This window comes from Pelodiscus sinensis, chromosome 7, assembly GCF_052426305.1.
Source record: "Pelodiscus sinensis isolate ZL-2025 chromosome 7, ASM5242630v1, whole genome shotgun sequence".
Lineage (NCBI taxonomy): Eukaryota > Metazoa > Chordata > Testudines > Trionychidae > Pelodiscus > Pelodiscus sinensis.
In genome coordinates, this window is record NC_143058.1 from 3,087,128 (window position 1) to 3,107,938 (window position 20,811).

General features: G+C 66.1%; 1 protein-coding gene across 9 annotated transcripts in view; it reads left to right on the plus strand.

The window, feature by feature from the left end:
• The window catches only part of TNS1 (tensin 1), a 251,173-nt gene that overhangs the window by 59,588 nt on the left and 170,774 nt on the right, over window positions 1–20,811 (plus strand). For 7 of the 9 annotated variants that reach the window (XM_075932996.2, XM_089779632.1, XM_089779629.1 and 4 more), the window contains exon 3: window positions 4,731–4,768. In XM_075932996.2, the coding sequence (XP_075789111.2) occupies window positions 4,731–4,768 (38 nt within the window). Of the gene's footprint in view, window positions 1–3,160; window positions 3,305–4,730; window positions 4,769–19,338; window positions 19,372–20,811 lie in introns of those variants that run through there. The other 2 variants (XM_075933006.2, XM_075933007.2) reach the window with 2 other exon arrangements.

The window sequence follows — 20,811 nt, forward strand, 5'->3', positions numbered from 1 at the left end:
GACTCCCTGCAGTGGGGAGGTGGGTTGGAGGCAGGATGTCCCTTGTGCACGGAGCCCCCCCACCCCAAAGGCTCTTCGGGGCGTCCCGAGAGGACCCCTCCCTTGCTGAGCTGCCTGTTGACCTTTGTGCCGGGCCGGGCCGGGCCGGGTCTGAGCACAGCTGAGGGCGTCCGCTCCGGGCGCATCGCTCGAACTCAGGACCTTCCCAAACAGGCCACACACCAGTCGCACCGAGCACGTCAGCTGCCAGCCTGGCCTGCCAGAAGCCTCACGAGCAAAACCCCTCGGACACCCCAGCTCTTCCTGTGCCCCAAACGGCCCCAGGCCTAACGCACGGGTGAGGGGTTATAGAACCCAATCTCACCTCCCCCGAATGGCTTCTTCCAGCCCCAAGAAACCAGCCGCAGATCCCAGTCGATTTACACTCTGGATCTTACCCACAAGATCACGCTGGGCCAATCCTTTAGCATCTACCGTCTAAAGGTTTATTCATACAAGAAAGAAAAGCCTGAGTGTGAGGCTGTTAAAGGATATTCCATTGCATGCAGCGAATCTCCCAGTTCTCAATGCAGGCTCTTAGCTATCTTAAAAGTCTCTGGTTACATCCTATGTCAGGACGGGTCCGCGGTTCTTCCCGGCTTGTGGTTCCCTGCAAGGCTGCATCTGGGATCAGGATCGGAACTCAAGACCGGATGGAGGGTGCCACACGGCACTTAGGGGCCTCTCCTGGCATCTTTCTGGGCAGAGCAGGTCACGTGACCCAACGGCCTATCCCTGCGTCCCAGGATGGCAGCCCTTCAGCCCTGGCAGGCTTGCAGGTACCAGTCACATTCCTGAGGCGTGTATTGGCACTAGAGCCTCGTTGTCTCCTTGCTAATTAGCACCCCCATTGGCCGAGCCTTCCTTGCCCACTGCTCATCCACAGACAGAATTTTCCAGCGTCCACACAGAGTGCGTGTTTCTAACTCCACATACAGATATCATACAAGTACATGAATAGCACATACAGAATCAGTAGAACACAAGCTTTCATGTGAGACCTCCCATGGCCCCCTGTGTATACACTTTGGCTACGTCGACACTGGCATGATTTTCCAGAAATGCTTTTAACGGAAAAGCACCATAGTATTTCTTCAAGAACACTGACAATCTTACATGAGATCGTCAGTGCTTTTGCGGAAATTCAAGCGGCCAGTGTAGACAGCTGGCAAGTTTTTCCGGAAAAGCGGCTGATTTTCTGGAAAAACTGGCCAGTCTAGACACAGCCTTAGGGGCAAATACCCCATCCCATGGGTGCAACAGTGATCTGTCTGATCCCCTTAAAATTCAATAACGTGACACCCTCCTCAGCTGGGGCCGAGCCTTGCTGGGGCCGGTTGGAAACGTTCTCCGCCCCGGCGGGGGAAACTGAGGCAGCAGTGGGCTGTGTTGTGCCCAGCGGGGCTGAGTGCCGAGGGCAGGCCGGCTAATCCACCTGGGCCTGCAAAGCAAAGGTACTGAGCGAGGCTGGCCAGGCCGGCCCCCTGCCGGGAACAATGGTTATGTTGTACCAAAGGAGCTGATGCTGTTTTTGGCAGGGCAGCAAACTGGAGTAAACCACTGCCGGGGGGGCGGGGGGGTTTACCTGGCCGGGGGCTGTGCTGGAATGTGCCAAGGGCTGGCAGGCAGTGCCTACATGGAGCTGGCACGGCAGCAGGGCTCCAGAAAGTGAGCGCCAGGCTGCGTAGGGCGGGTGGAGATCCGGGGACATGGCGGGTCCCCAGCGGGTGCAGCGCCATGGGTCAGCGCACGGCTGGTAAATCGAGGCCGGGGCTGCTGGCACTGGGCCCGGTGGGTGGGCATTTTACCCAGCTGGGGGGTCTCCCGGGAGTGCCCCAGACACCAGCTGATCTTCAGGCTGACTCAGCTCAGGGAGCTGGGGACGGAGACAGCCCCCCGGGGAAACACGCCCTCGCTGTCAGCCTCTGGGGTCTCTCCGGGCCCTGATCCTGCCCCCGAACCTCGCCGCCCTGCACCGTGCCAGCCTCCGGCCACCTGTGTGGGCTCTCACCCCGCAGCGTCTCTGGTGCCCGCTCCGCCTGGTCCCTGAGGGCCGGTGTGCGGAGTGTTTCTCTCTGCACCCGGGCGTGGCGCTCCGGAGACCCCTCGGCTGAGTCCCGTGGGAGGCCGGGCGGGCGCCGGGGGGGTGCCTGTGGAGAAGTGAAGGCAGGACGTGTTAGTTGGCAGATCTCTGCTCCCCCGGGACAAGCAGGCAGGTAGCAGAGGGGAAGGCTTCGGGAGTTTGCATGCAGCGACACGCCGGGGGCCCAGCCGTGGGGGCAAAGCATGTGCCTGTTGTGCACGGGAGGGGTGTGCCCACGCACACGTGGGAGGGGGGCGTTCTGGGTGCCTGGGCAGGCCCACACAAGTGTGGGAATGGCGTGTTGAACTCCGCGTGCCTGGCCGCTGGGCGGTCTTGGCTCACGCCCACGCAGAGCGGCCCATCACCGGTCAGGTCTGTCCACGGGTGTGTCCGAACGGGCTCGTGGGCGGAGCTGTAGCTGCCTCTGAGGCAGCCCCGGCCGCCCTTTTACATCTGGGGAAACCGAGGCACCGAACGGTTAAGTGACTTGCCCAAGGCTGCAGAGGGAATCAGTAAGAGCTGGGAAGAGAACCCAGCCGTCCAGGACTCTGTGGGCAGAACCGACGTGCCCGGGTGGGACACCAGGCTCTCCTGCAGGGCCCGTGGCTGGCGCAGAGGCCGGCTGGTGCCGTCTGTCGGGCTGAGATGTCACCACTGGAAAGTAACAGGCCCCGACCCTGGAAGGACGTGCTTGGTTTCAGTGGGGCTGCCCCCACGCAGGTCCGCTGTGGGGCAGGAGTCCGGAGTTTGCAGGGCCCGTTCGCAGCCCCCCTCCTTGCATGACAGAGCTGCCCTGAAAGACTTTCTCGGGGGCTCTCCAGTGCCGGCGCTGCGGCTGCGTCAGCCAGAAGCTCACCCGTCTGGTTTCACACTCTCCAGTGAGTGGCTGGCTTTTTTTTTTTTTTGCCTCTCGTACAGGAGGAAGGTAAATTACACAGCCTCCGGGCTGGAAAAAAAAAGAGCTGGATTTCAGAGCCGGGAAGGCGACGCTTGCTTCCGCTGCCGACTCTCGAAATTGCCCCGGCTCGCGAACACGGAGCATTGCCTCCTTTGTGGTCTGTGAAATCCACGGGGCAGCCCCGCAGGGCGGGAGCTGCTGGTTTAGGAAAACCCGCCGTCGTTTGGGCAACTCGAACAAGACGGGACGGGCCTGGCGCCCGTCAGCCGTAGCGCTCAAACGAGGTCAGTGCCATTTACAGCGGGGAGACGGGGAAACTGAGGCACGGTGTGTAGGTGTGTGTGTGGGGGGGGGGGGGGGACTTGCTTTAGGCCACCCAGAGCTGGGACTTGAAGGCTCCAGCCACGCTTGGCTGCGTGTCCGGGTGGAGGATCCCAGCCCAGATACTAAGGGGATGGGCAGTTGGGGGCCGTATAAGTGTCTGGGACGTCTCTGAAATAGCGCTGGGCCCTGGCAGCCAGTGGGTGGCGGAGGGGCTGCACCGTGTCGGCCTCGGGGGAGATCCAGGGGGGAATGAGGGGTGAGCTGAAGGCTGGCAGGAGCAGGTGCGGGGGAGGGCTATGGGCGGCGGGTTTCCTAGGCGGGGGGGGGGCGTTGCCTTCCCAACCCGCCAGCCTGGCTCTGCCCCCAGACCGGAGCGTTGCTGCCCCCCAGCGGCCGCCCTTCCTGTGCTCCAGGGCCAGGCCGGCTGGGGCCACATGCCACTCCACCTCCCCATGGCGCTGGGGGGGGCAGCTTGGCTCCCAGGGGGCGGGGCCTAGGTAGAAGGGGCGGGGCCAGGGGCTTGCCCCCCCCCCCCTCCCCGCCCTACTTTCCCCCCTGCCCATGGGGAGGGCAGTGAACAGGGGCCGGTGCCCTCTAGGTTCTCCAGCCGGGGCATCGCCCGGCCGCACGGCGAGCGGGCACCGTCTCTCCGGGAGCGCCGCCCGGCTGGAGCGTTGGCAGGGGGTCGGGGCTCCTGGCAGCCGAGGAGAGATGCATCCCGGGGCTCCTAGTTCCATCCCTTTCCCTCCCTCCGCTCTGGACCCCGCCCTCCCGCCAGTGCCCCCTGCTAGCCCAGCCCTGAGCCCCCCGGAATGGGAAACTGGGCAGCCCGGGGCCGAGGCCGGCTCTGACCCCAGCCCTCTTCGTCCAGAGCACCGGGGTGCCGGCGGCTGCCCGGCCGAGGGAGCACGCGTGCCCCCTGCTTTCCACAGCCCACCTCTCCCGGAGCTCGGGGAGGGGTGCCCCCGTCTGCGTGCCCCTCGTTCTGCCCCGCCCGGCGGGCTGTGCGCCCGGGCTCCGGAACGGGGAGGCCGCGAAAACTCCTCTCTGGGCTCCTCACCTTGGGGGAGGGGGGCGGTTCCCCAGCACAAGCATCTGAGCGGCCCAGGTGGGGAGGCAGGAGTGGATCGGGCGCATTGTGCACATTCCTGCTCCGGAACAGGGCTCCCGGAGCGGGAGGGAGGCCAGGTGAGCCGTCAGGTGGGGGACGTCGGGGGGGCGGGCGCTGCCGGCGCGGCACAGCGCGCTCGGTATTTTCCCGAGGGGGCCGGCGTACCCGTGCGGCCGAGGCGCCTGCTCTCCGCGTGGGGTGCTCGGTGGCTCCGTCCCGGGGGTGCCCCTGCCCGGCGCGCGGAGCTGAGCCCTGTCTCTCTCTCTCTTTCGCAGGGTGCAAGCTGGCCTGCCACAGGAAATGCGAAGCCAAGGTAAGGAGCCGCGCCGGGCGCCGCCGAGTTCCCTTGTGCCGGGGGGCTTGCGCGGGGCGGGGCGCCCCCTCCCTAGCGTTTCTGCCTGGGGTCCGGGTGGCACCTGCCTTGCAGGGAAGGACCTTTCCGTCGGCCCCCCAATCCCAGCCCGGCGGGGGTCGGTGCCATTCTTGCCCCCGGTGTCACCCGGGCCGTTTGAGGCTCATTTCGAACGGCTGCCCCTGAGCTCCCTGGGGGCTGAGCGCCGTGCCCCCGGGCACAGCTGGGGCTGAGTTCTTGCCCTGGCGTGGCCCAGCCGGGCGTGGGTTGGAGCTGGCACTCGGCCCCCGGCCTTGGGATCAGCCGCTGGTTCGGGATCGCGTGGCCGCCCCGGGCGAGCGCCGCAGGGGCTGGCGTGCCGGCTTCCCGGGGGGCACGTGCCCCACGGCACGGGGGCCTCCGGGCAGGATGCGGCCGCGGGCAGGGGCAGCTGCGTGTGCTGGGAACCCCTCGTGCTGCAGCGGGTGCGTTGGGGTGACGTGCGGGAAGGGACACGGCCTCTGGTCTCCCCCCCGCCCTCCTCCGCTCCTCCACCTGCCTCTGCCGCCCCCTCCGCTGGCTCCGGGTTCCTCATGTGCCGCTTGTGCCTCCTCCTCCCCCCCTTTCCCCAGCGTCCCGGGTGCACCGGGCCTCACGGGCAGCGTTGCTTCCTATCTGCGGCCCGGTCCGATGGCAGAGGGCACGGTTCCCAGTCCCCGTCAGGGCGTTGGTGGAGACGTCTGGGGGGCTGACGGCCTCCTCCGGAACGGGGGGTCTTGTGCAGAGGGGCTGGGTGTGAAACTGGGTCTCCGGCTGGGGATGCCGCCTGGGGAGGGCGGGCGCTGGCGGAGGAATCGGGCAGGTCATGCTGTCAGCAAGCTCTGCCGAGGACCTGGCCGTGGGGTGGAGACAGGAGCCCGGTGGTGTCCTACGCAGCAGTCTCCCCACGTCTCTTCTCCAGCCCCCTGGGGAGACCCCCCCAGTACTGCAGAACCCCAACCTCCTCCTGGGGTTCCCCCTCTGCACGGACAGGTGGTGGGTGGGAGCTCTGGAACCAAGCGGAGCTGGGGTCACCCACCGGATCTGGGGTCCCCTACAACCGTGGTCACTGCCGACCCCTCCTCCATGCTGGTCTCCCCAGAAGGCAGGGTCCCTAGCATCCGGTGGTGGGTGGAGTTCTGCTGAAGCTCCACCCACACCTTTAAATTCTGCCCACAATGTCAGAGGAGGGGCTGCAGGGAGCGTGGCCCTCATTAGGTTTCAGAGTCAACGCTCAGCGCCATGGGCTCGGTTTGCCGACTCCAGGGCCTGTGATGGTGGGGATGCAGCGAGGGGGCTTCTCCTCTGTGCCCCTGCCAGCCTCTCTGTCCTCCATTGGGTCTGTGTCTTGCTGGGACTTCCCAGGGCTGGAGGCAGGTGCCTTTCTACCAGCATTGGGGCGCCAGCCACTTCACTCTGTGCAGGGAGCCCTGCCCCCCCGAGCTTAGCGCCCTTGGTACCATCCTGCCTGGGGCAAGGAAAGGGAAGAACCCCTTTTGCCCACCAGCGTGGGGCGAATGTAACCCTATCCTGGCCATGCTAAGGGACTCACCCAAGGTCCCCAGGATGTCTGTGGCAGAGCCAGCGTCACTGGCCTGCATGTGGGAAGGATGGTGCTGGGGTTCAGGGTTCTCTCTGAGGGCCGGGTTCGAGCTGGAGGGATCCAGTCTCCCGCACAGCCTGGGATTAAAATTCAAGAGACCCAGGATCACTTCCTTGGGCTGGCACACGAGATCTAGGGCGGGTCACTTTTGTCACGCTCTGCCTCAGTTTCCCCTGTGTCCAGCTATGCCGGTCCTGCCTTTGTCCGGCCAATTTGGACGGTGCCTCGTGCCCTGTGACTGGCCAGCACCTGGCTCCCGGTGCCCCCCTAGTCCGGAGGCTAAAGCTGAAGGCAGCCCCTGCCACCGTGGCGTGCCCTGGCTCAGAGCAGGTGATAAATGCACCGGGGTTCCGTCTACACTAGTGCCCCTGAGCCGGCCAGCGTTCAGTGCCGGGAGATGGCCCAGAAGATGCCTGGGCAGACTGATTACGCAGCTCCTGTGCACCCAGAGACGGGCAGACGGACTCGCAGACAAGCCAGGGCTCCGGGTCCCATGACCCAGCTGGGATCCGGAGGGGAACGGGGCCCTGAGCCTGGGGGAGCGAAGCCGGTTTCGGAAGGTGCTGGCGGAGGCGGTGGGGGCCGGCAGCCATTTGAGCTGCGTGCGCCTGGCGGGGAGGCCGTGCCTCGGAGCAGCGTCTGCTCTGGCTGAGAGCCGTGTTGCGCGGGCGAGGCCGGCGTGTGTCAATACCCCCCGGCAGGGGGCGGGCGCCAGCGAGCCGGGTGTCCTGTTGCAACACGACAGGCCGGGCGGTGAAAAGCAGCGAGCGACGCAGAGACCCTGCTGGCGCCCTTCCCGGGCCTGTGCACGGATCTGGCGGCCGTGAGCACGCCTGGGGGGGCGCGTGCCCTGCGTGAGCACACACCTGTGTCTGCAGGTGCACGGTGGGGGTGGGCGAGCCTGCAGGCCGGCCTTGTGCTCCCGCCTCCTGGCCAGGGCAGATGGAGCTCCCCTCCGAGGTAGCTAGACCTGCTCTGAGCTGGCTCAGATGCCCCCCTGGGTGCATCGGTCCCTGGCGCTTCTCCAAGGAGGTGTCAGGCCCTGCTCGGGGCTGCCCCTGCGGCCGTGGGCACTGAGAGCCGGCAGCATGGCCTGGCTGCTGCCCCGATGCCAGCCTGTGTGCAGAGACCTGGGCCCCTCCGTTGCACCCTGCTGAGCTGGGGCTCTCCGAAGCAGGGGCAGTGCCCCCGTCCCCGGTGCCCAGGGCTGTGCCCTCGTGCGTGGGGAGGGCACCGGTGGCGTGCGTGTGCAAGGAGGAAGGGGGCGGCGGGGAAGATACCAGCCTTCTGGTTTGGCCTGGCTCTGTTGGAATAAATCAAGCTGGGGATGTTGCTGGCTGGGCTAGCCCATCATTTCGGGTCTCTGTGGCTACGGCTTTAAACCCCAGCCGAGCCCTCGGGCTGTCACCCTTCCAAACCAGGCGAGTGGCCTGGACGTGCCAAGCTCCCCGCCGGCGGCTGCCCGCGCCCCGAGGGAACCGCTCTCGCTTGCCCAGGCGGGCGCGTTAGCCTGAGCCGCGGGAGAAACCCTACCCCCGGCCCAGGGCACGCGGGGGGCGCGGATCTCCGCGGCTGGGTTTCCTGGCTACGCCCGTGGACACCAGTTGTACGTCCTGCAGGCCTGCGGGCAGCCACTTCCTAGCCGGGAGCGGGGGCGAAGATCTGCGGCTCGTGTTTGCGGACGCCGATCCAAACGCCGCCCGGGCCCAGGGCTCTACCATGAGCGTAAAGAAAGGGTTTGGCTTTTCGATTCCTACTCATTTTCTGGGGCAGTCGTCCTGGTGGCTCATGGCCTCTCTTGCCCCCCAGCGCCACCGGGGCTGAAAAACGGCTTTTCTCTTAAAACCTCCCCCAAAAGTGGTGATTTTCCGGCAAAGCCCGGGGCAGGAAAAGCCGCACGTTTCACGAGGCTCGTGATGCAGTCGTGCGAGCGGGCAGGTCGGTAGCCCAGGCCAGGCCAGGGGCTGGGGGCATGCGGCCTGCCGGGGGAGTACGGGTGCTGCTCTAGAGGGGGATGGCGCCCCCCGGGGATCCGAGGGGAGTACTGCACCCACAGGACGGAGCCGGGCGGGTTTGCATGACACCCGCCTGCGTGTGATAGACGCTGGCTCCCGCGGAGGGTGGGGGAGGGGCTCGTTCCCGGCTTCCAGGCACCGTCAGCTTGGCCTGTGCTCTGAATAAGGCTTACCTCAGGCATCAGGCATCCTTCCCTCCCTGCATTCCTGGGGATGGAGCTGCAAAGCCCCCCTCTCGGCCCGGGCCCCTGCCGCAGAGCCGTTTCCTTGACGCCTGCTCCAAATGCAGTCAGGCCTTGATTGCTCAAATTGCTGCCATCTGGTTAATGCGATGGCGAAACTTCCCGGGGCTGGCTGGAAAGCGCCAGGCGCGGGTCTTGGGGCACCCGGGCTGCTGCTTGCAGAGACGCTGGTTCGAAGGGCTGGAGCGTCCCGGGGACGGAAACTGCCTGGGGGGGAGGGGAGGAATCCGGGTCCTTTTCCAGAGCCCTGAGGAAGGTCATTATAGATCCTCTCTTCTTCCCACGCTGCCCTGACCTGGAGGGACCCCTTTCAGTGGGGGGAGGGGCTAGCAGCCTCTCGAGCTTGCTCGGGCCTCTGTGTCTCTGCTGAGTCACAAAGAGCCCCGTTGGTGCCAGCGGTGGGATGGATCTCGGCGCAACTGAGACCGGAATCAGGCCCGGGGGAGGGGCCAAAAGTCTCCCCTTCCCATTGCCTTGAGTTCTCCAGTTCCCTAATATCCTGGGCCCACCCTCTCCCGAATGGCTATCAGAGGAGATCCGGCTGCCTCCCGGTTTGTCCTGGGAAGGGTGGTGGGGAGGGTGGGGCTTGTCTGTGGCTGCACTGCACACGCAGGCGTGGGATCGCAGGGTGGCACCACACGCTGGCTTTGTTATTGTAGGGTCTCCTGCGGGTTGGGCGGCACACTGAACCTCGCGGTGGCGGCAGCTCTGCCTTGGAGCCACATCCGGTACTTTACGCTGCCCTGTAAAATCCTTCCCTTCGCTCCTTCCCTTCCCAAGTCGTGTCTCAAATCCCCGTCCTGACATGCCGCCTTGAAGCATGCTCCGGGACAGAGCGCGGTGTGGTGTGCTCAGGCTGTAGGGGTGCCCCAGTGGGGAGGCCGGGCAGAGCCAGCGAGAACTCCAGGATCTGTTTGTCTGACTATCCAGCAGCCTCACCACAGAATCACCTTTATCGTCCTGACCTCTTGACGCGGGCCAGGAACGCTCCCCCTTGAGTACTGCAAGTCGGCACTTGCGGAGAAAAATATTTACTTGCAATGCGTCATTAGACCACTAGATGTCTCTGTGCTGTACAGAATCCCAATCAGGGTGTGGCCCCCTGGTAAACACAGGGAGACCAAGCTGGGGTTCAAGCTGTGTGGAAGTGCCTCTGTGTGGTTGAACACCATCTTGTAACTGCCGTGATGAGTGTGGTAGAGGAACTCTTGAGAACAGAATCCCTAGATCGTGGCGGACAAGACCCGTTCCATCGCACGGCTGTGGAACCATCCAGCAGCAGCCCTGCCCTGGAGGAGGTTCCAGCGCTTGTGCAGTCAATACGGCTGTCAGCCTGGCTCCTGGCCCTGAAAGAGATCCAGAGAGTGAGCAGCAACATCCTGCGTGGGTTTGTGCCATAGAAAGTTGGCAGAAGTGGGGATCCGGTGGGGCTGTGCCAGGAGGCTGGGAGAATTTCATCTCCCAAGCCCTTTGCTGCCCCTGCCAGTGTTCTTCTGTGCAGGACGTCAAGGGCGAAGCGATCTGTCCCTGCCTCCTGGGCAGTGGGAGCAGGGGTAGGCGGAGGGCAGTCGGCTGTTAGGATGCCCAGGGACCAAACGAAACGTGGGACTTGGGATGGACAGGCATTTTCACATGTGCTCCCGACTGGAAAACAAACTCTGCCTCTCCCCCCCCCCCCGCCCGCCCAGGGATTTTGCATCCGGACCAAGCAGGGTTGGGGGGTTCTGGGGTCAGAAGCGGGTTGGCTCTGGGCGGCTGCAAAGCGCCGGGCAGGGGGCATTTGGTGCCGCAGATCGGTTTCGCCTGAACCGGTTTGCTCGGTCTGAACGGCGAGCGGGGACAGAGCGTGCTGACGGCGGAGCATCTTTTAGGCCTGGGGTAAAGTCTCCATTCCAGGCACATACGATGCAGCGCGGCTCTCCATGGCTCGGGAAATGCAGCCACCTCTGGGGTGGAGCCTGGCAGCGGCCGAAGGGCGCCCCGCACCTGCGCCGTGGTGCCAAGGCGAGGGATGCCCCTGACACACGTGGCGAGCGAAAGGCTGCATGCACGGGCGGGACGGGGAGGGGGTAGAAGACTTTAAGAACTGGCAGGGAGTTGGGGTAGAGCACAGTTTTGGCAGGAGCCCCGGGGAGCAGAGGTCGGAGGCCCCGTGCGCCCCTGTGCAACGTGGCTGCATGAACAGAGGGGCAGGGGGTAAGGCAGAGGGAATATTTTGAGTGCCAACCATGTGTATGGAGCCCTGGCCAGGGTCCATCTGGACTCCTGCTCCACCCCTGGCTCCGTCCCCCTTTGGCTGCGTTTCCCTGGCAGGGCTGTCAGCCTGGCCGATGTCTGGCCCCACCCTGGACCCGGGAAGCAGGGAGGTGGCTAGGGGGCCCTGTTTGCGCCTGGGCCTGCCTGTCCGGGGCTGTCTGGGAACCGGGCTGCTCCCGGAGGCAGGGCCGACGGGAAATGGCCTGTGGGCGGCAGACGCGCCCTCCTGGGCCCTGATGCTTTGCCGGGGGGAGCTGCGGACCCGACCTGCAGAGGAGTCATTTTAACTGTCCCGGATTGCCTGGGGTTTCTTCTGGCCTGGGCCGCTGCCAGCGTGGCGGCCGTTCCACGCCCTCCCTGGCAGCCCGGCCCTCGGCCCGGGCTATTCTTAGCATCTTCCCGCTGTTCCCCGAAATATTTTATCTAAACTCCCCCTGCCTCCCCCCGCACTGTGCAACGCCCGTGACCTCTTGTTCTGCCCTGGGCTGCTCATAAGCAGAGATGATCCCTGTCCTCTGTAGCATGTCCCGCTGCGTGTGCGCTGGCAGCTGTCCTCAGCAGAATTCCGCCCTCTGGCTCCGCACGTCCGGATCCCTGTCCTGGCATGCACCCGTTAGCCGGCCATGTTCGCCTTCGGCAGGGGGAGAGGAGAGGGGGCGCTACCCGCATCACGATGGTTCTTCAGGGCTGCCGCTTCGATCCTGGCCCCAGCTGAGGTGGGAGACAGGAAATCCCTGTATCCCTGTTTTACCGACGAGGAAACGGCGGCCCGGTGAGATCAAGTGATGTGACCAAGGTCACGCAGCGACGCGGTGGCAGAGACGAATGGCAACCCCATCCCCTGAGTTCTATTTCAAGCCCTTCCTCGAGCCGTTGCCTTCCTCTCCGTGCCCTGCCATTTCTCCGGGTCTGAGCTGCGGTGCTCGGCGCTTCTGGGAAGGGTCTTGAGTACCGGAGAGCTGAGAGCTAGCAGGAGGTTGGAGCTCCGGTGGCCAGCCCTGGCGTCGCGGGCGGGAGATGCCCGCAGCTGACAGGGAGAGCACAAGAGGACACACGTTCTGGAGAAGTGGGGACTAAGGACGTGTTTTACCCGGCAGCTCCCCTGCCTCCCTTCAGCCCCCGCCTGGCTCGAAGCCCAGCCCCTGGGACTCGGGAGCTGCGGCCCCCGGAGCGGCATGGCGAGCCATGCAGGAGGGCAGGCGCTTTCCCCGTGTTAGCGGGGGGGCCGTGCGTGCCACGGAGCCGGTGTGCGTTCCCCCGTGGGCATGTCCCTGCGCCTCCCCAGGTGGAGGAGACGCCCCCGCGCTCGCTCTGACAGCCGCAGCGCTGAAAGGAGCCGGGCAGCGAGAGGTGGGAAGGCGGGATGGACCGGGGGGGGGGGGAGCCATTCCGTCGCCGCGGCGACGCTATCATAGCATCCGAGTTAGCGCGGGCCCGTCTGCACCAGCCGGAAATAGCAGCCCCGGCTCCTCGGAACGGGCCCTCCAGGGACACGGGGGGCATCGCGTGGGAGCCCGTCTGGGGGGTGTTGAGAGTGGGGGGGAGAGGCAGAAGAAAGGGGGGGAAGGGGAAGGGGGGGCAGAGTGACTGAAGGTGATGATGGAGGAGGGGAGTGGGGGGGGTGATGGGGAAGTGTGACTTGGGGGGGACAAGGATGGGGGAGGGAAAAGGAGCGGGAGAAGTGTGACTGGGGTGAGGAGGGGGAGGGAGCGGGAGGTGGGACTTGGGGGTGGAGGAGGAGGGAGTAGGGGGTGTGTGATGGGGGGACGGGAGGGGGGTGTGACTTGGGAGGTGAGGAGGGGAGTGGGGTAGAGTTGTGACTTGGGGGGATGTAGATGGGCAGGGCAGTGGGGGGTGTAACTTGGGGGGATGAGGAGGGGAGGGGGCTGTAATTTGGGGGGATGAGGAGGGGAAGGGAGGGGGTGAACTTGGGGGGATGAGGAGAGGAAGGGAGGGGGGTGAACTTTGGCGGATGAGGAGGGGAGGGGAAGGGGGATGAAACTTGGGGGGATGACGAGGGGAGGGGGTGTAACTTGGGGGGATAAGGAGGGGAAAGGGGGTGTAACTTGGGGGGATGAAGAGGGAAGAGGGAGGGGGTGTAACTTGGGGGGATAAGGAGGGAAAGGGGGGTGTAATTTGCGGGGATAAGGAGGGGAAGGGGGTGTAATTTGGGGGGATAAGGAGGGGAAGGGGGGTGTAATTTGCGGGGATAAGGAGGGAAAGGGGGTGTAATTTGGGGGATAAGGAGGGGAAGGGGGGTGTAATTTGCGGGGATAAGGAGGGAAAGGGGGGTGTAATTTGGGGGGATAAGGAGGGGAAGGGGGGTGTAATTTGCGGGGATAAGGAGGGGAAGGGGGTGTAACTTGGGAGGATGAGGAAGGGGAGTTGGGGGCGCGACTCGGGGAGAGGCGGGCGGGGCGGGGGCATGGGCAGGGAGGGGAGGCTGCGAGCCCCCCCCAGGGCCGGGGGGCTCCGGCCAGGGCGGCGCGGGAGCACGGGGCCCGGGGAGCCGCCCGGATGCTCGGTGGGCCCGGCGCTCGGCTGGGAGGCGGGGAGCAGCTGCAGATGCCCATGTAAGGCCGTCCCCGCCGCCCGCAGCCAGGCCAGGGTCAGCGCCGCTCTGGGAACTGCTACGTGCTTGCAGATCCCTGCTCCCTTCTGGCTGGGGCTCTGTGTGTGTGTGGGGGGGGGCTCTGTGTGTGTGTGTGGGGGGGCTCTGTGAGTGTGGGGGGGGCTCTGTGTGTGTGGGGGGCTCTGTGTGTGTGGGGGGGGGCTCTGTGTGTGTGGGGGGGCTCTGTGTGTGTGTGGGGGGGGCTCTGTGAGTGTGGGGGGGGGCTCTGTGTGTGTGGGGGGCTCTGTGTGTGTGGGGGGGCTCTGTGTGTGTGGGGGGCTCTGTGTGTGTGTGTGGGGGGGCTCTGTGAGTGTGGGGGGGGGCTCTGTGTGTGTGGGGGGCTCTGTGTGTGTGGGGGGGGGCTCTGTGTGTGTGTGGGGGCTCTCCCCAGTTCCAGGCTGCCCCCCCGACACTGGCAAGCAAAGCTTCCCGCGTCCAGTCACAGTGATTCCTTCATTCCCCGCCGAGGCCCCACCCGCTCCCTGTCTCCACGGCCCCCTGCCGTGGCTGAGCCCGTGACCCTGCTGCGGACCCTGCCGGAGCCGGGCTCCCCGCTGCGCCCCACGGAACAAAGGGGGGCACAGGAATGGATGAGCTGCCCCCCCCACATCCGCCTGCCCGGCAAGAAGAGCCCCGGTCCTTCGCCGTGTTTGTCGGCTGTATTGGGTCCTCTTGGGGGCAGGCGTCCATTTGACAGCCAGGCAAACTGAGGCACCCGGGGACTAGTGGCATAGACCCCACGCTGTCATCGCTCCATAGGTTCCCAGGACTCCTGTGCACGTTTCGTTTGACCTCCTGGGGAACGGGCCAGAGAGCCGCCCCAAAATACCTCCCCAGACGGCTCTTTCTGCAATCCCCCCGTGTCTTTTGGGACCTGTGCTCGGTGAAATCCAACCCCTGGTCCCGACTCCGACCCAGCCGCATTTTCCAGCCTCGCGCCAGCTGGGAACACCCACGAAGTGTGGCTGAGAGGCCCTTTGGGAGGCAGACCATCGGCTCTGTGTTTGTCCAGCGCCTAGCACCGGGTCGGGGGCGGCTCTTACAGACGCCTGCAACACACACGACGCCCCAGCAAAGGCTCGTCTGGGGGCGCAGGGCGGCGGGCCGTGGCGCGGACAGAACCGCTAAGCAGAGGACGTCTCTCCCTGCGCCAAGAGCTCCGAAAACATCAGACAGCCGTTGGCGTCTTCATGCTCTCGGGGGCCTGGCGGGGCCTCCCGGCCGCCGGGCACCCTGCAGTCGGGGCGTGTGTCTGGCTCGGAGCCGTACCGGTTTGCTGCCCGCGCGCAGGGGCTGGTCCGTTTCTCCGCAGCCGGGTTGCAGGAGGAGCGTGCTCGCTGGGCGCTCCCTGGACGAAGTGGCAGGCCGAGCCAGACGGCCGCAGGCTGGATCCGGGGTCGGTTTGGCCCTGGGGAAGACAGTTGTCATAGCAGAGGACTGCGGAAGGGTTCCTGCGGGCTTGCCCCAACACCCCAGAGGCTGCAGGAAAAAAGGGGGGTGCACGTAATAATACGGAGCAAGAGAGCGGAGCCCAGCGCCCGGCCGGGGGACTGGCCCTTGGGTTTTGGGGACTCGCGTCCGTCGCCTTGAGCTCTGCGTGGCCGGAGCGCCGTGAGGGTCGCCGGAGGGGGTTCCTCTCATGCCTGGCAGGCTGCTGCGCCGCCGCACACCTGCCGGCTCCGGCTCCCTTGGCATCCTGGCCAAATCCCTCTTGGCCACTCAATGGGCAAGGCCGCTTCCCCCCGTCGGCAAAGCCGGAGCAGCTGGCCTGTCCAGCGGGCGTGTGAGGCCCGCCCCTTTGGGGTCGCCAGCCCCCTGGCCGGCGTCATGGGACGCTGACAGTGCTACAGGAGGGGGGAGGATTTTGGGGACGCGGGATGCCCCTCCCCCCATCTCCAGGGAAGGGACGGTCTCCGGGTCCGTACGGATGCTGCCGGCCACTCCGAAGCCACGGCGCGGCTGATCCTTCTGAGCTGATTTGCATGGACGGAGCTCTTTTTCCAGGGTCAGGTCATGGGGCAGGGGTCACGTTGAGGGTCACAGGGGGGCAGATCACGGTCTCTGAGTGTGAGGTCAGCACCCACGCCGTGCACAGCTGTTTCTTGCTGGGGTTGGTTCAAGGGAAGGCCTTTGTCTCCCCAGATGACCAAGAGGGGCTCTCAAGTACTAGCTGCCTCCCCCCGGCACAGAGGGGTGCAGCCCCAGATTGTGTCCTGCCCTGGCACCCTGGCAGACCCCCCTACTGCTGCTGGTTGTTGGTCCTGCACAAATGGAACCCTTCCCCCGCCCCCACTCCAAACGTACGGAGCACTCGGTTTCAGCTGGTTGGATGCAGCTGACTCTGGGGAGGCACAAGACAGCCACATATAAAAGGACGACCCAGGCTACTCAAACACTGCCTCCTGTTGGCATGGAAGGGGAAACGGGAGGGTGCATGCTGGCATGCAGCCAGGGGGGCTTGGGTCACCACAGGGTTTTAGCATCTGGGCCTTATTTCTTCAGACGATTTTGCTGGGAAAAGTCGGTTTTGCGGCTTGGCGCACGGAGAGCAGTTCCTGGTGGCACGTCAGCTGCGTGTCTCCATTGGCCACGTCCCAGGGGGAGCAGGGTGTGGCTGGCTGCATTTCCTAGGACCCCACCCAGGCTGGGGCAGGCGGGTGAAATGCTCAGTTTGTCCCTTTTGGGTCACTGGGCACTGCTCCAGGATGCCCGGGTCTGCTCCTGCCTCCCTCTTTTGGGTGATGTGGTTCGCGCCTGCATGCCTCAGTTTCCCCAGAAGCCCTTCCCCAGCTCCCGTGGCTGCAGGGCCCGGTCCGGCCCCACGCACTGTCCCAACGAGGCTGGGAGGTGCCCGGCCGGCGGTCCAACCCCGCCAGGCCCCCTGCGATCAGATTAGCCAGCGCCCGGCGGGGGGCCGATTCAGACCCGCTCTCTGCTAGACTCTGCCCAGCGCTGGGGCGTTCTCTGGTGCGCCAGGTTCCCCCCCACGGCTCCGCAGTGGTGCATGAGCGTGGCAAGGCGCCTGCGCTCTGTGGCTGAGGATTGGCCCGGCGTGCCAGGCGGCCGAGGGCGTCTCTGCCCGCAGCGCAGCGCGGCCGGGAAAGGCATGAATATTGCATGGCCTGCAGGCCGGCGTGGGAACGGCCGGCGTGGCTTCCCGGGGGGAGTGCGGTTGCCATTTTGCATTCGCTTGTTCCGGGAAGCGAACCCGGCCCGCGGCGTGGCGCCTGCCCACCCTTTCCCGCCGGCCTCCGATCCGCGTGGCCATGGGAGACTCCTTAGGCCAGGGCGGTGTGTGTGGGCCACGCCCCCTGCCCCCAGACTGAGCCCAGGGCACGGAGACCAATGCCACGCTCTTGGAGACACCCCCTCGCCTGCGTCCCTTCGTGGTCCAGCGGATCAGGCCCTGGCCCTCTGGGGAACCGGCTGGATTTCTCCCGGCGGCAGAGGGGAACCAACCCAGTGTACTCTCCAGGGGCTGATATGCCCGTCTGAAATTCGCCGTCCCACCTCCTGGGAGCCCAAGGGCTCGTGGGCCGGCCGAAGTGGCCGGGCTCGTGCCCAGGAGGGCTGGGTGCGTGAGCTGGCCCACCGTGGGCAGGTCATGTCTTGTGCTCTGCTACCCTCAGTCGAACCACGGGCTGGACAACGGGAGGTGCCTGAAATGCGATGGGTTTCCGAAACGCGGCGAGGGAGGGGCCCGGGGTGGGGGGACGCCGTGCTGCCCTCAGTGCCCCAGCAGAGAGATGGGCCCAAAGGGGTGCGGGGGGACAGCCTGGCCGTCTCTTTACCAGGCAGGTTGGTACCCACCCTGCCTTTGGAGACAGGAGCAAAGGGGCACAGGGCGGTGCAGGACGGGGCTGGCACATCGGGATGTGATCCTGGAGTGGCGGGAGCTAGGAATTCTCCTTGCCTCCCTGAGCCAGCCTGCCAGCTGCCTCAGTTTCCCATCTGTGTAGTGAGGGTCAGCCGCTGAGCCTGGCCGGACGCTGTGGCTTTGTAATGGCTGGTTTGTGGCAGCAGGGGGGGAGGTTTCTCAGCCCTGTTCCCCTTGCCCCATGAGGTGCCCAGAGACCCGGGGTCATCGCTGCTGTCTGTCTGGGCAGTCCAGCCACCCTGCCGTATACCCACGCCACCCCTGCGTCCCCTCCTGCCGGGCTCTCTGCCCACTGGTGCGCTGGGGAGAAGAGGGCTGGGTAGGGCACGGACCCGAGACTGGCGAGACCTGGGTTGCAATCTCTGCTCTGCCACGGATGTCCCGCATAACCCTGGGCAAGTCACTTAGCCGCGTGGTGCCTCAGTTTCCCATCTGTGTAATGAGGATAAAGAGCCCTGTCTTGCAGGCTCAATGCACGGGTGTGGGGGGCCGGGTGCACAGAAGGTACAAAGCTTTTCCATTCCAGCAGCCAAGGCCCGGGCGGGGCGGGGGAGCGCGGTTCGGACGGGGCGGAGGAGGGGTGGCAGCCGAGCCTCTGCGGCGGGAGGCGGGTTTGGCAAAGCCCATCTGCTTTCGCAGCCAGGAGCCTGGTGCCCGCCCTGACCAGGCGAGCCAGGGAGACTCCCACGCATGCCTGGTGCCCCCGGGGAGTGCTCCTGGTTGGCACCCCCTCGTTAGCCAGCTGCCCAGCTCTCTAGGGGCAGCGGCGGCATGCGCTGGGCCTGCCGGCGTCCCGGGAGGGCTGGCTGCAAGGCGGGAGCGTTGGTTCCCAGAGGCCCTTGCTGCGGCTGGCACCAGCAGAGAGGCTCATGGGAGTTTAGGCGGAGGCGGCAGGCCTGGGGCCACGGATGGGGGGGTGTCCTTCTGGGCCCGATCCGGGCAGGAGCCGAGATTCCCAGCTCCAGCCGCTGAGCCGGGCCCTGGGGCTCCCATCCCGGTGCCGGCCCAGAGAGGCGAGCGGCCTTGTGCTGCCGCGGGAATGGGGCTCTCTGCGGGGCTGCCGGGCGGGGAAAACTCCTCCCCGAGGGCCGGTTCAGCCAAGCCAGCTTCCCCCGACCCTCCTGCTGCCGCTGCGGGCTCCTAAACGCAGTCTCCTGCCGTGGCTGCGCACTGCACCTTCACAAGCCTGGGCAGCAGCAGCTGAGCCTGTCCCACGGCCGGAACTAGCGGGGTAGCTCCCTCAGACGGCAGCAGTAGGGGGCTGTTACCCTCCACTGGCCCGGTCCTGCGAGAGAGGGGTGAGGCTGTCCGTGTCCACGCGGCGTGTCTGCCACTCACACACCACTGGGCCCTGATTGCCGGGAAGCGGCCGGACGCAAAGGGGGAGGCTGGCGCAGCCGGGAGCCACCGCAAAGAGCGTCACCCTGCCAGCGGCAGGTCCCGGGCGCCCGGACTCCCGGCCCTGTTGGTGTTGGCTGCTGCCGCCTCCCCTTGTCCTCGCTGGCCCTGGTTCCGTGCCACGGGGCGGCCCGCACACACCTGCTGTGACCTGGCGCGGGATTCCCACCGGAGTGAAATTCCTCAGATTCCTGGGGGGGCTCCTCCGTCTCGCCCCTTCCTAGCCAGGCCCGGGGTGGAGACAACCAGGGAGCTCTGGGCTGGGCCAGTCGGCGGCGCCCACAAGGGTGCCAGTGGGGGGGCTGCCCCCCACACCCCAGCCTTGCGCGGCCTCCATGCAGCTGTGCAGAGGACACGGCTCCTTGCTGGCCTGTGGCCAGAAGCCGCTTGTTGTTGCAAAATAGCCTCCCTCCCCCCGGAGCTAATGGCCATTTGTACATGATTAAGCCGGGCGCTGGCGGGCGGCCAGCCCCGCCTGAACACTGTGTGCGCAGACAAACAATTGCTGCAGGCGCGCCGGACAGCGGGCAGGACCTCGCCGCAGGTACGGGGGGCCCGGGAGTGGAGCGTCGTCCTGGTCACGGCTGTGCCGCGCCCCAGCTGGCCCCGCCTGAGGCCCGGCGCCGGGGCTCCCGCGCTCGTTCGCCGGCCCCGAGTCCTTCGCCCGGGGTGCAGCCGGGGTGCAGGGACTGTCCCCCATCTCCGCTGCGCCCAGCTCTGGGGAGGTGCCTGGGTGGGCCGGTGAGCTGCTCTCCGCTGTAGCGCCCGGGATCCGCATGGGCGCTGCCTCCCGGAGGGACTTGGTAACACGCAGGTTCTCTGGGGATTGCTGGGTGCTCTCTGAACGTGGCGCGGGTGGGGTGAGAGCCGGGCTGTGGCTGGGGGGTTGTAGTGGGGGTGGGAGGGTTATAGCTGCAGTGACTACATGCCTCATAACTTCCCCATAAGGCCTGACAGGGCTATTTTCCCTTCTGGGGAAACTGAGGCATGGAGGCTAAGGGATCTGCCCAAGGCCACACAGAGAGGCTGTGGCAGAGGGGACTGACTCCTGGTCACCAGGGGGCCAAGCGAGTGACCAAGTGCCTCATAACCTCCCCATAAGGCCTGAGAGGGCTCTTTTCCCTTCTGGGGAAACTGAGGCATGGAGGCTAAGGGATCTGCCCAAGGCCACACAGGGAGGCTGTGGCAGAGGGGACTGACTCCTGGTCACCAGGGTGCCAGGCCCGTGTCTTACCCAGCAAGGCTCCTGTGTCTGAGGACAGAGCCAAGCTCACACATGCGCCATGCTTGCCTGCTGTGCATCTCCCAGCTCGCACGGGGCAGGGTCGTGGGGTTGCTCCCAGGGCTGCCTGCTGGGGCCCAGCTGGGATCCCCGCTGCCCAGCGTCTGTGGGGGACGGGGGAGTGCTGGCGGGCAGATCAATTCGGGAAGGGAGCCCAGGGCCAGGGTCGTGGGTCAGCCCCCAGGACTGGGAGGAGTTTGGGGCGGGTGGGGCAGGCAGGTCGTGGGAGCAGGACAAGTCCGTGTGCCACTACCGGAGCCGCCCTCCTCCTCCTCCGGCCCCTCCCGGCCTCCGATCTCCGGGCCTGTTTCCGGAGTTGCTTCTGGGCCGCGCTGGAATGTTGGGGCTGGGCTACCCATGGGCACCACGGGGGTGGGGGAGAGCCCTGTGTGGTTGGAGCATTGTGTGTGTGTGGGGGGGTGGCACACCCGTGTGGTCTGCCAGCAGTGCATGGGGGGGGGTGTCGGTTCTGGAGAGGGAGGGAGCAGCCAAGCAAGCCGGCCTTACGGGAGCGGTGCCAGCTGACTTGGGTGGCACCCAGCTCCCTGGGCAGTGGGCAGAGATGGCAGAGAGGTGCCGGGGCCGGGTAGTAGCACAAGGGCATGAAGCCAGGGGCAGCGTGTCTCCCGCCCTGGCACCTGGGAACCTCCTGCAGCTGCTCCTGCCACGCACCCTCCCTCTGGGCCCATACACCTGCCCCAC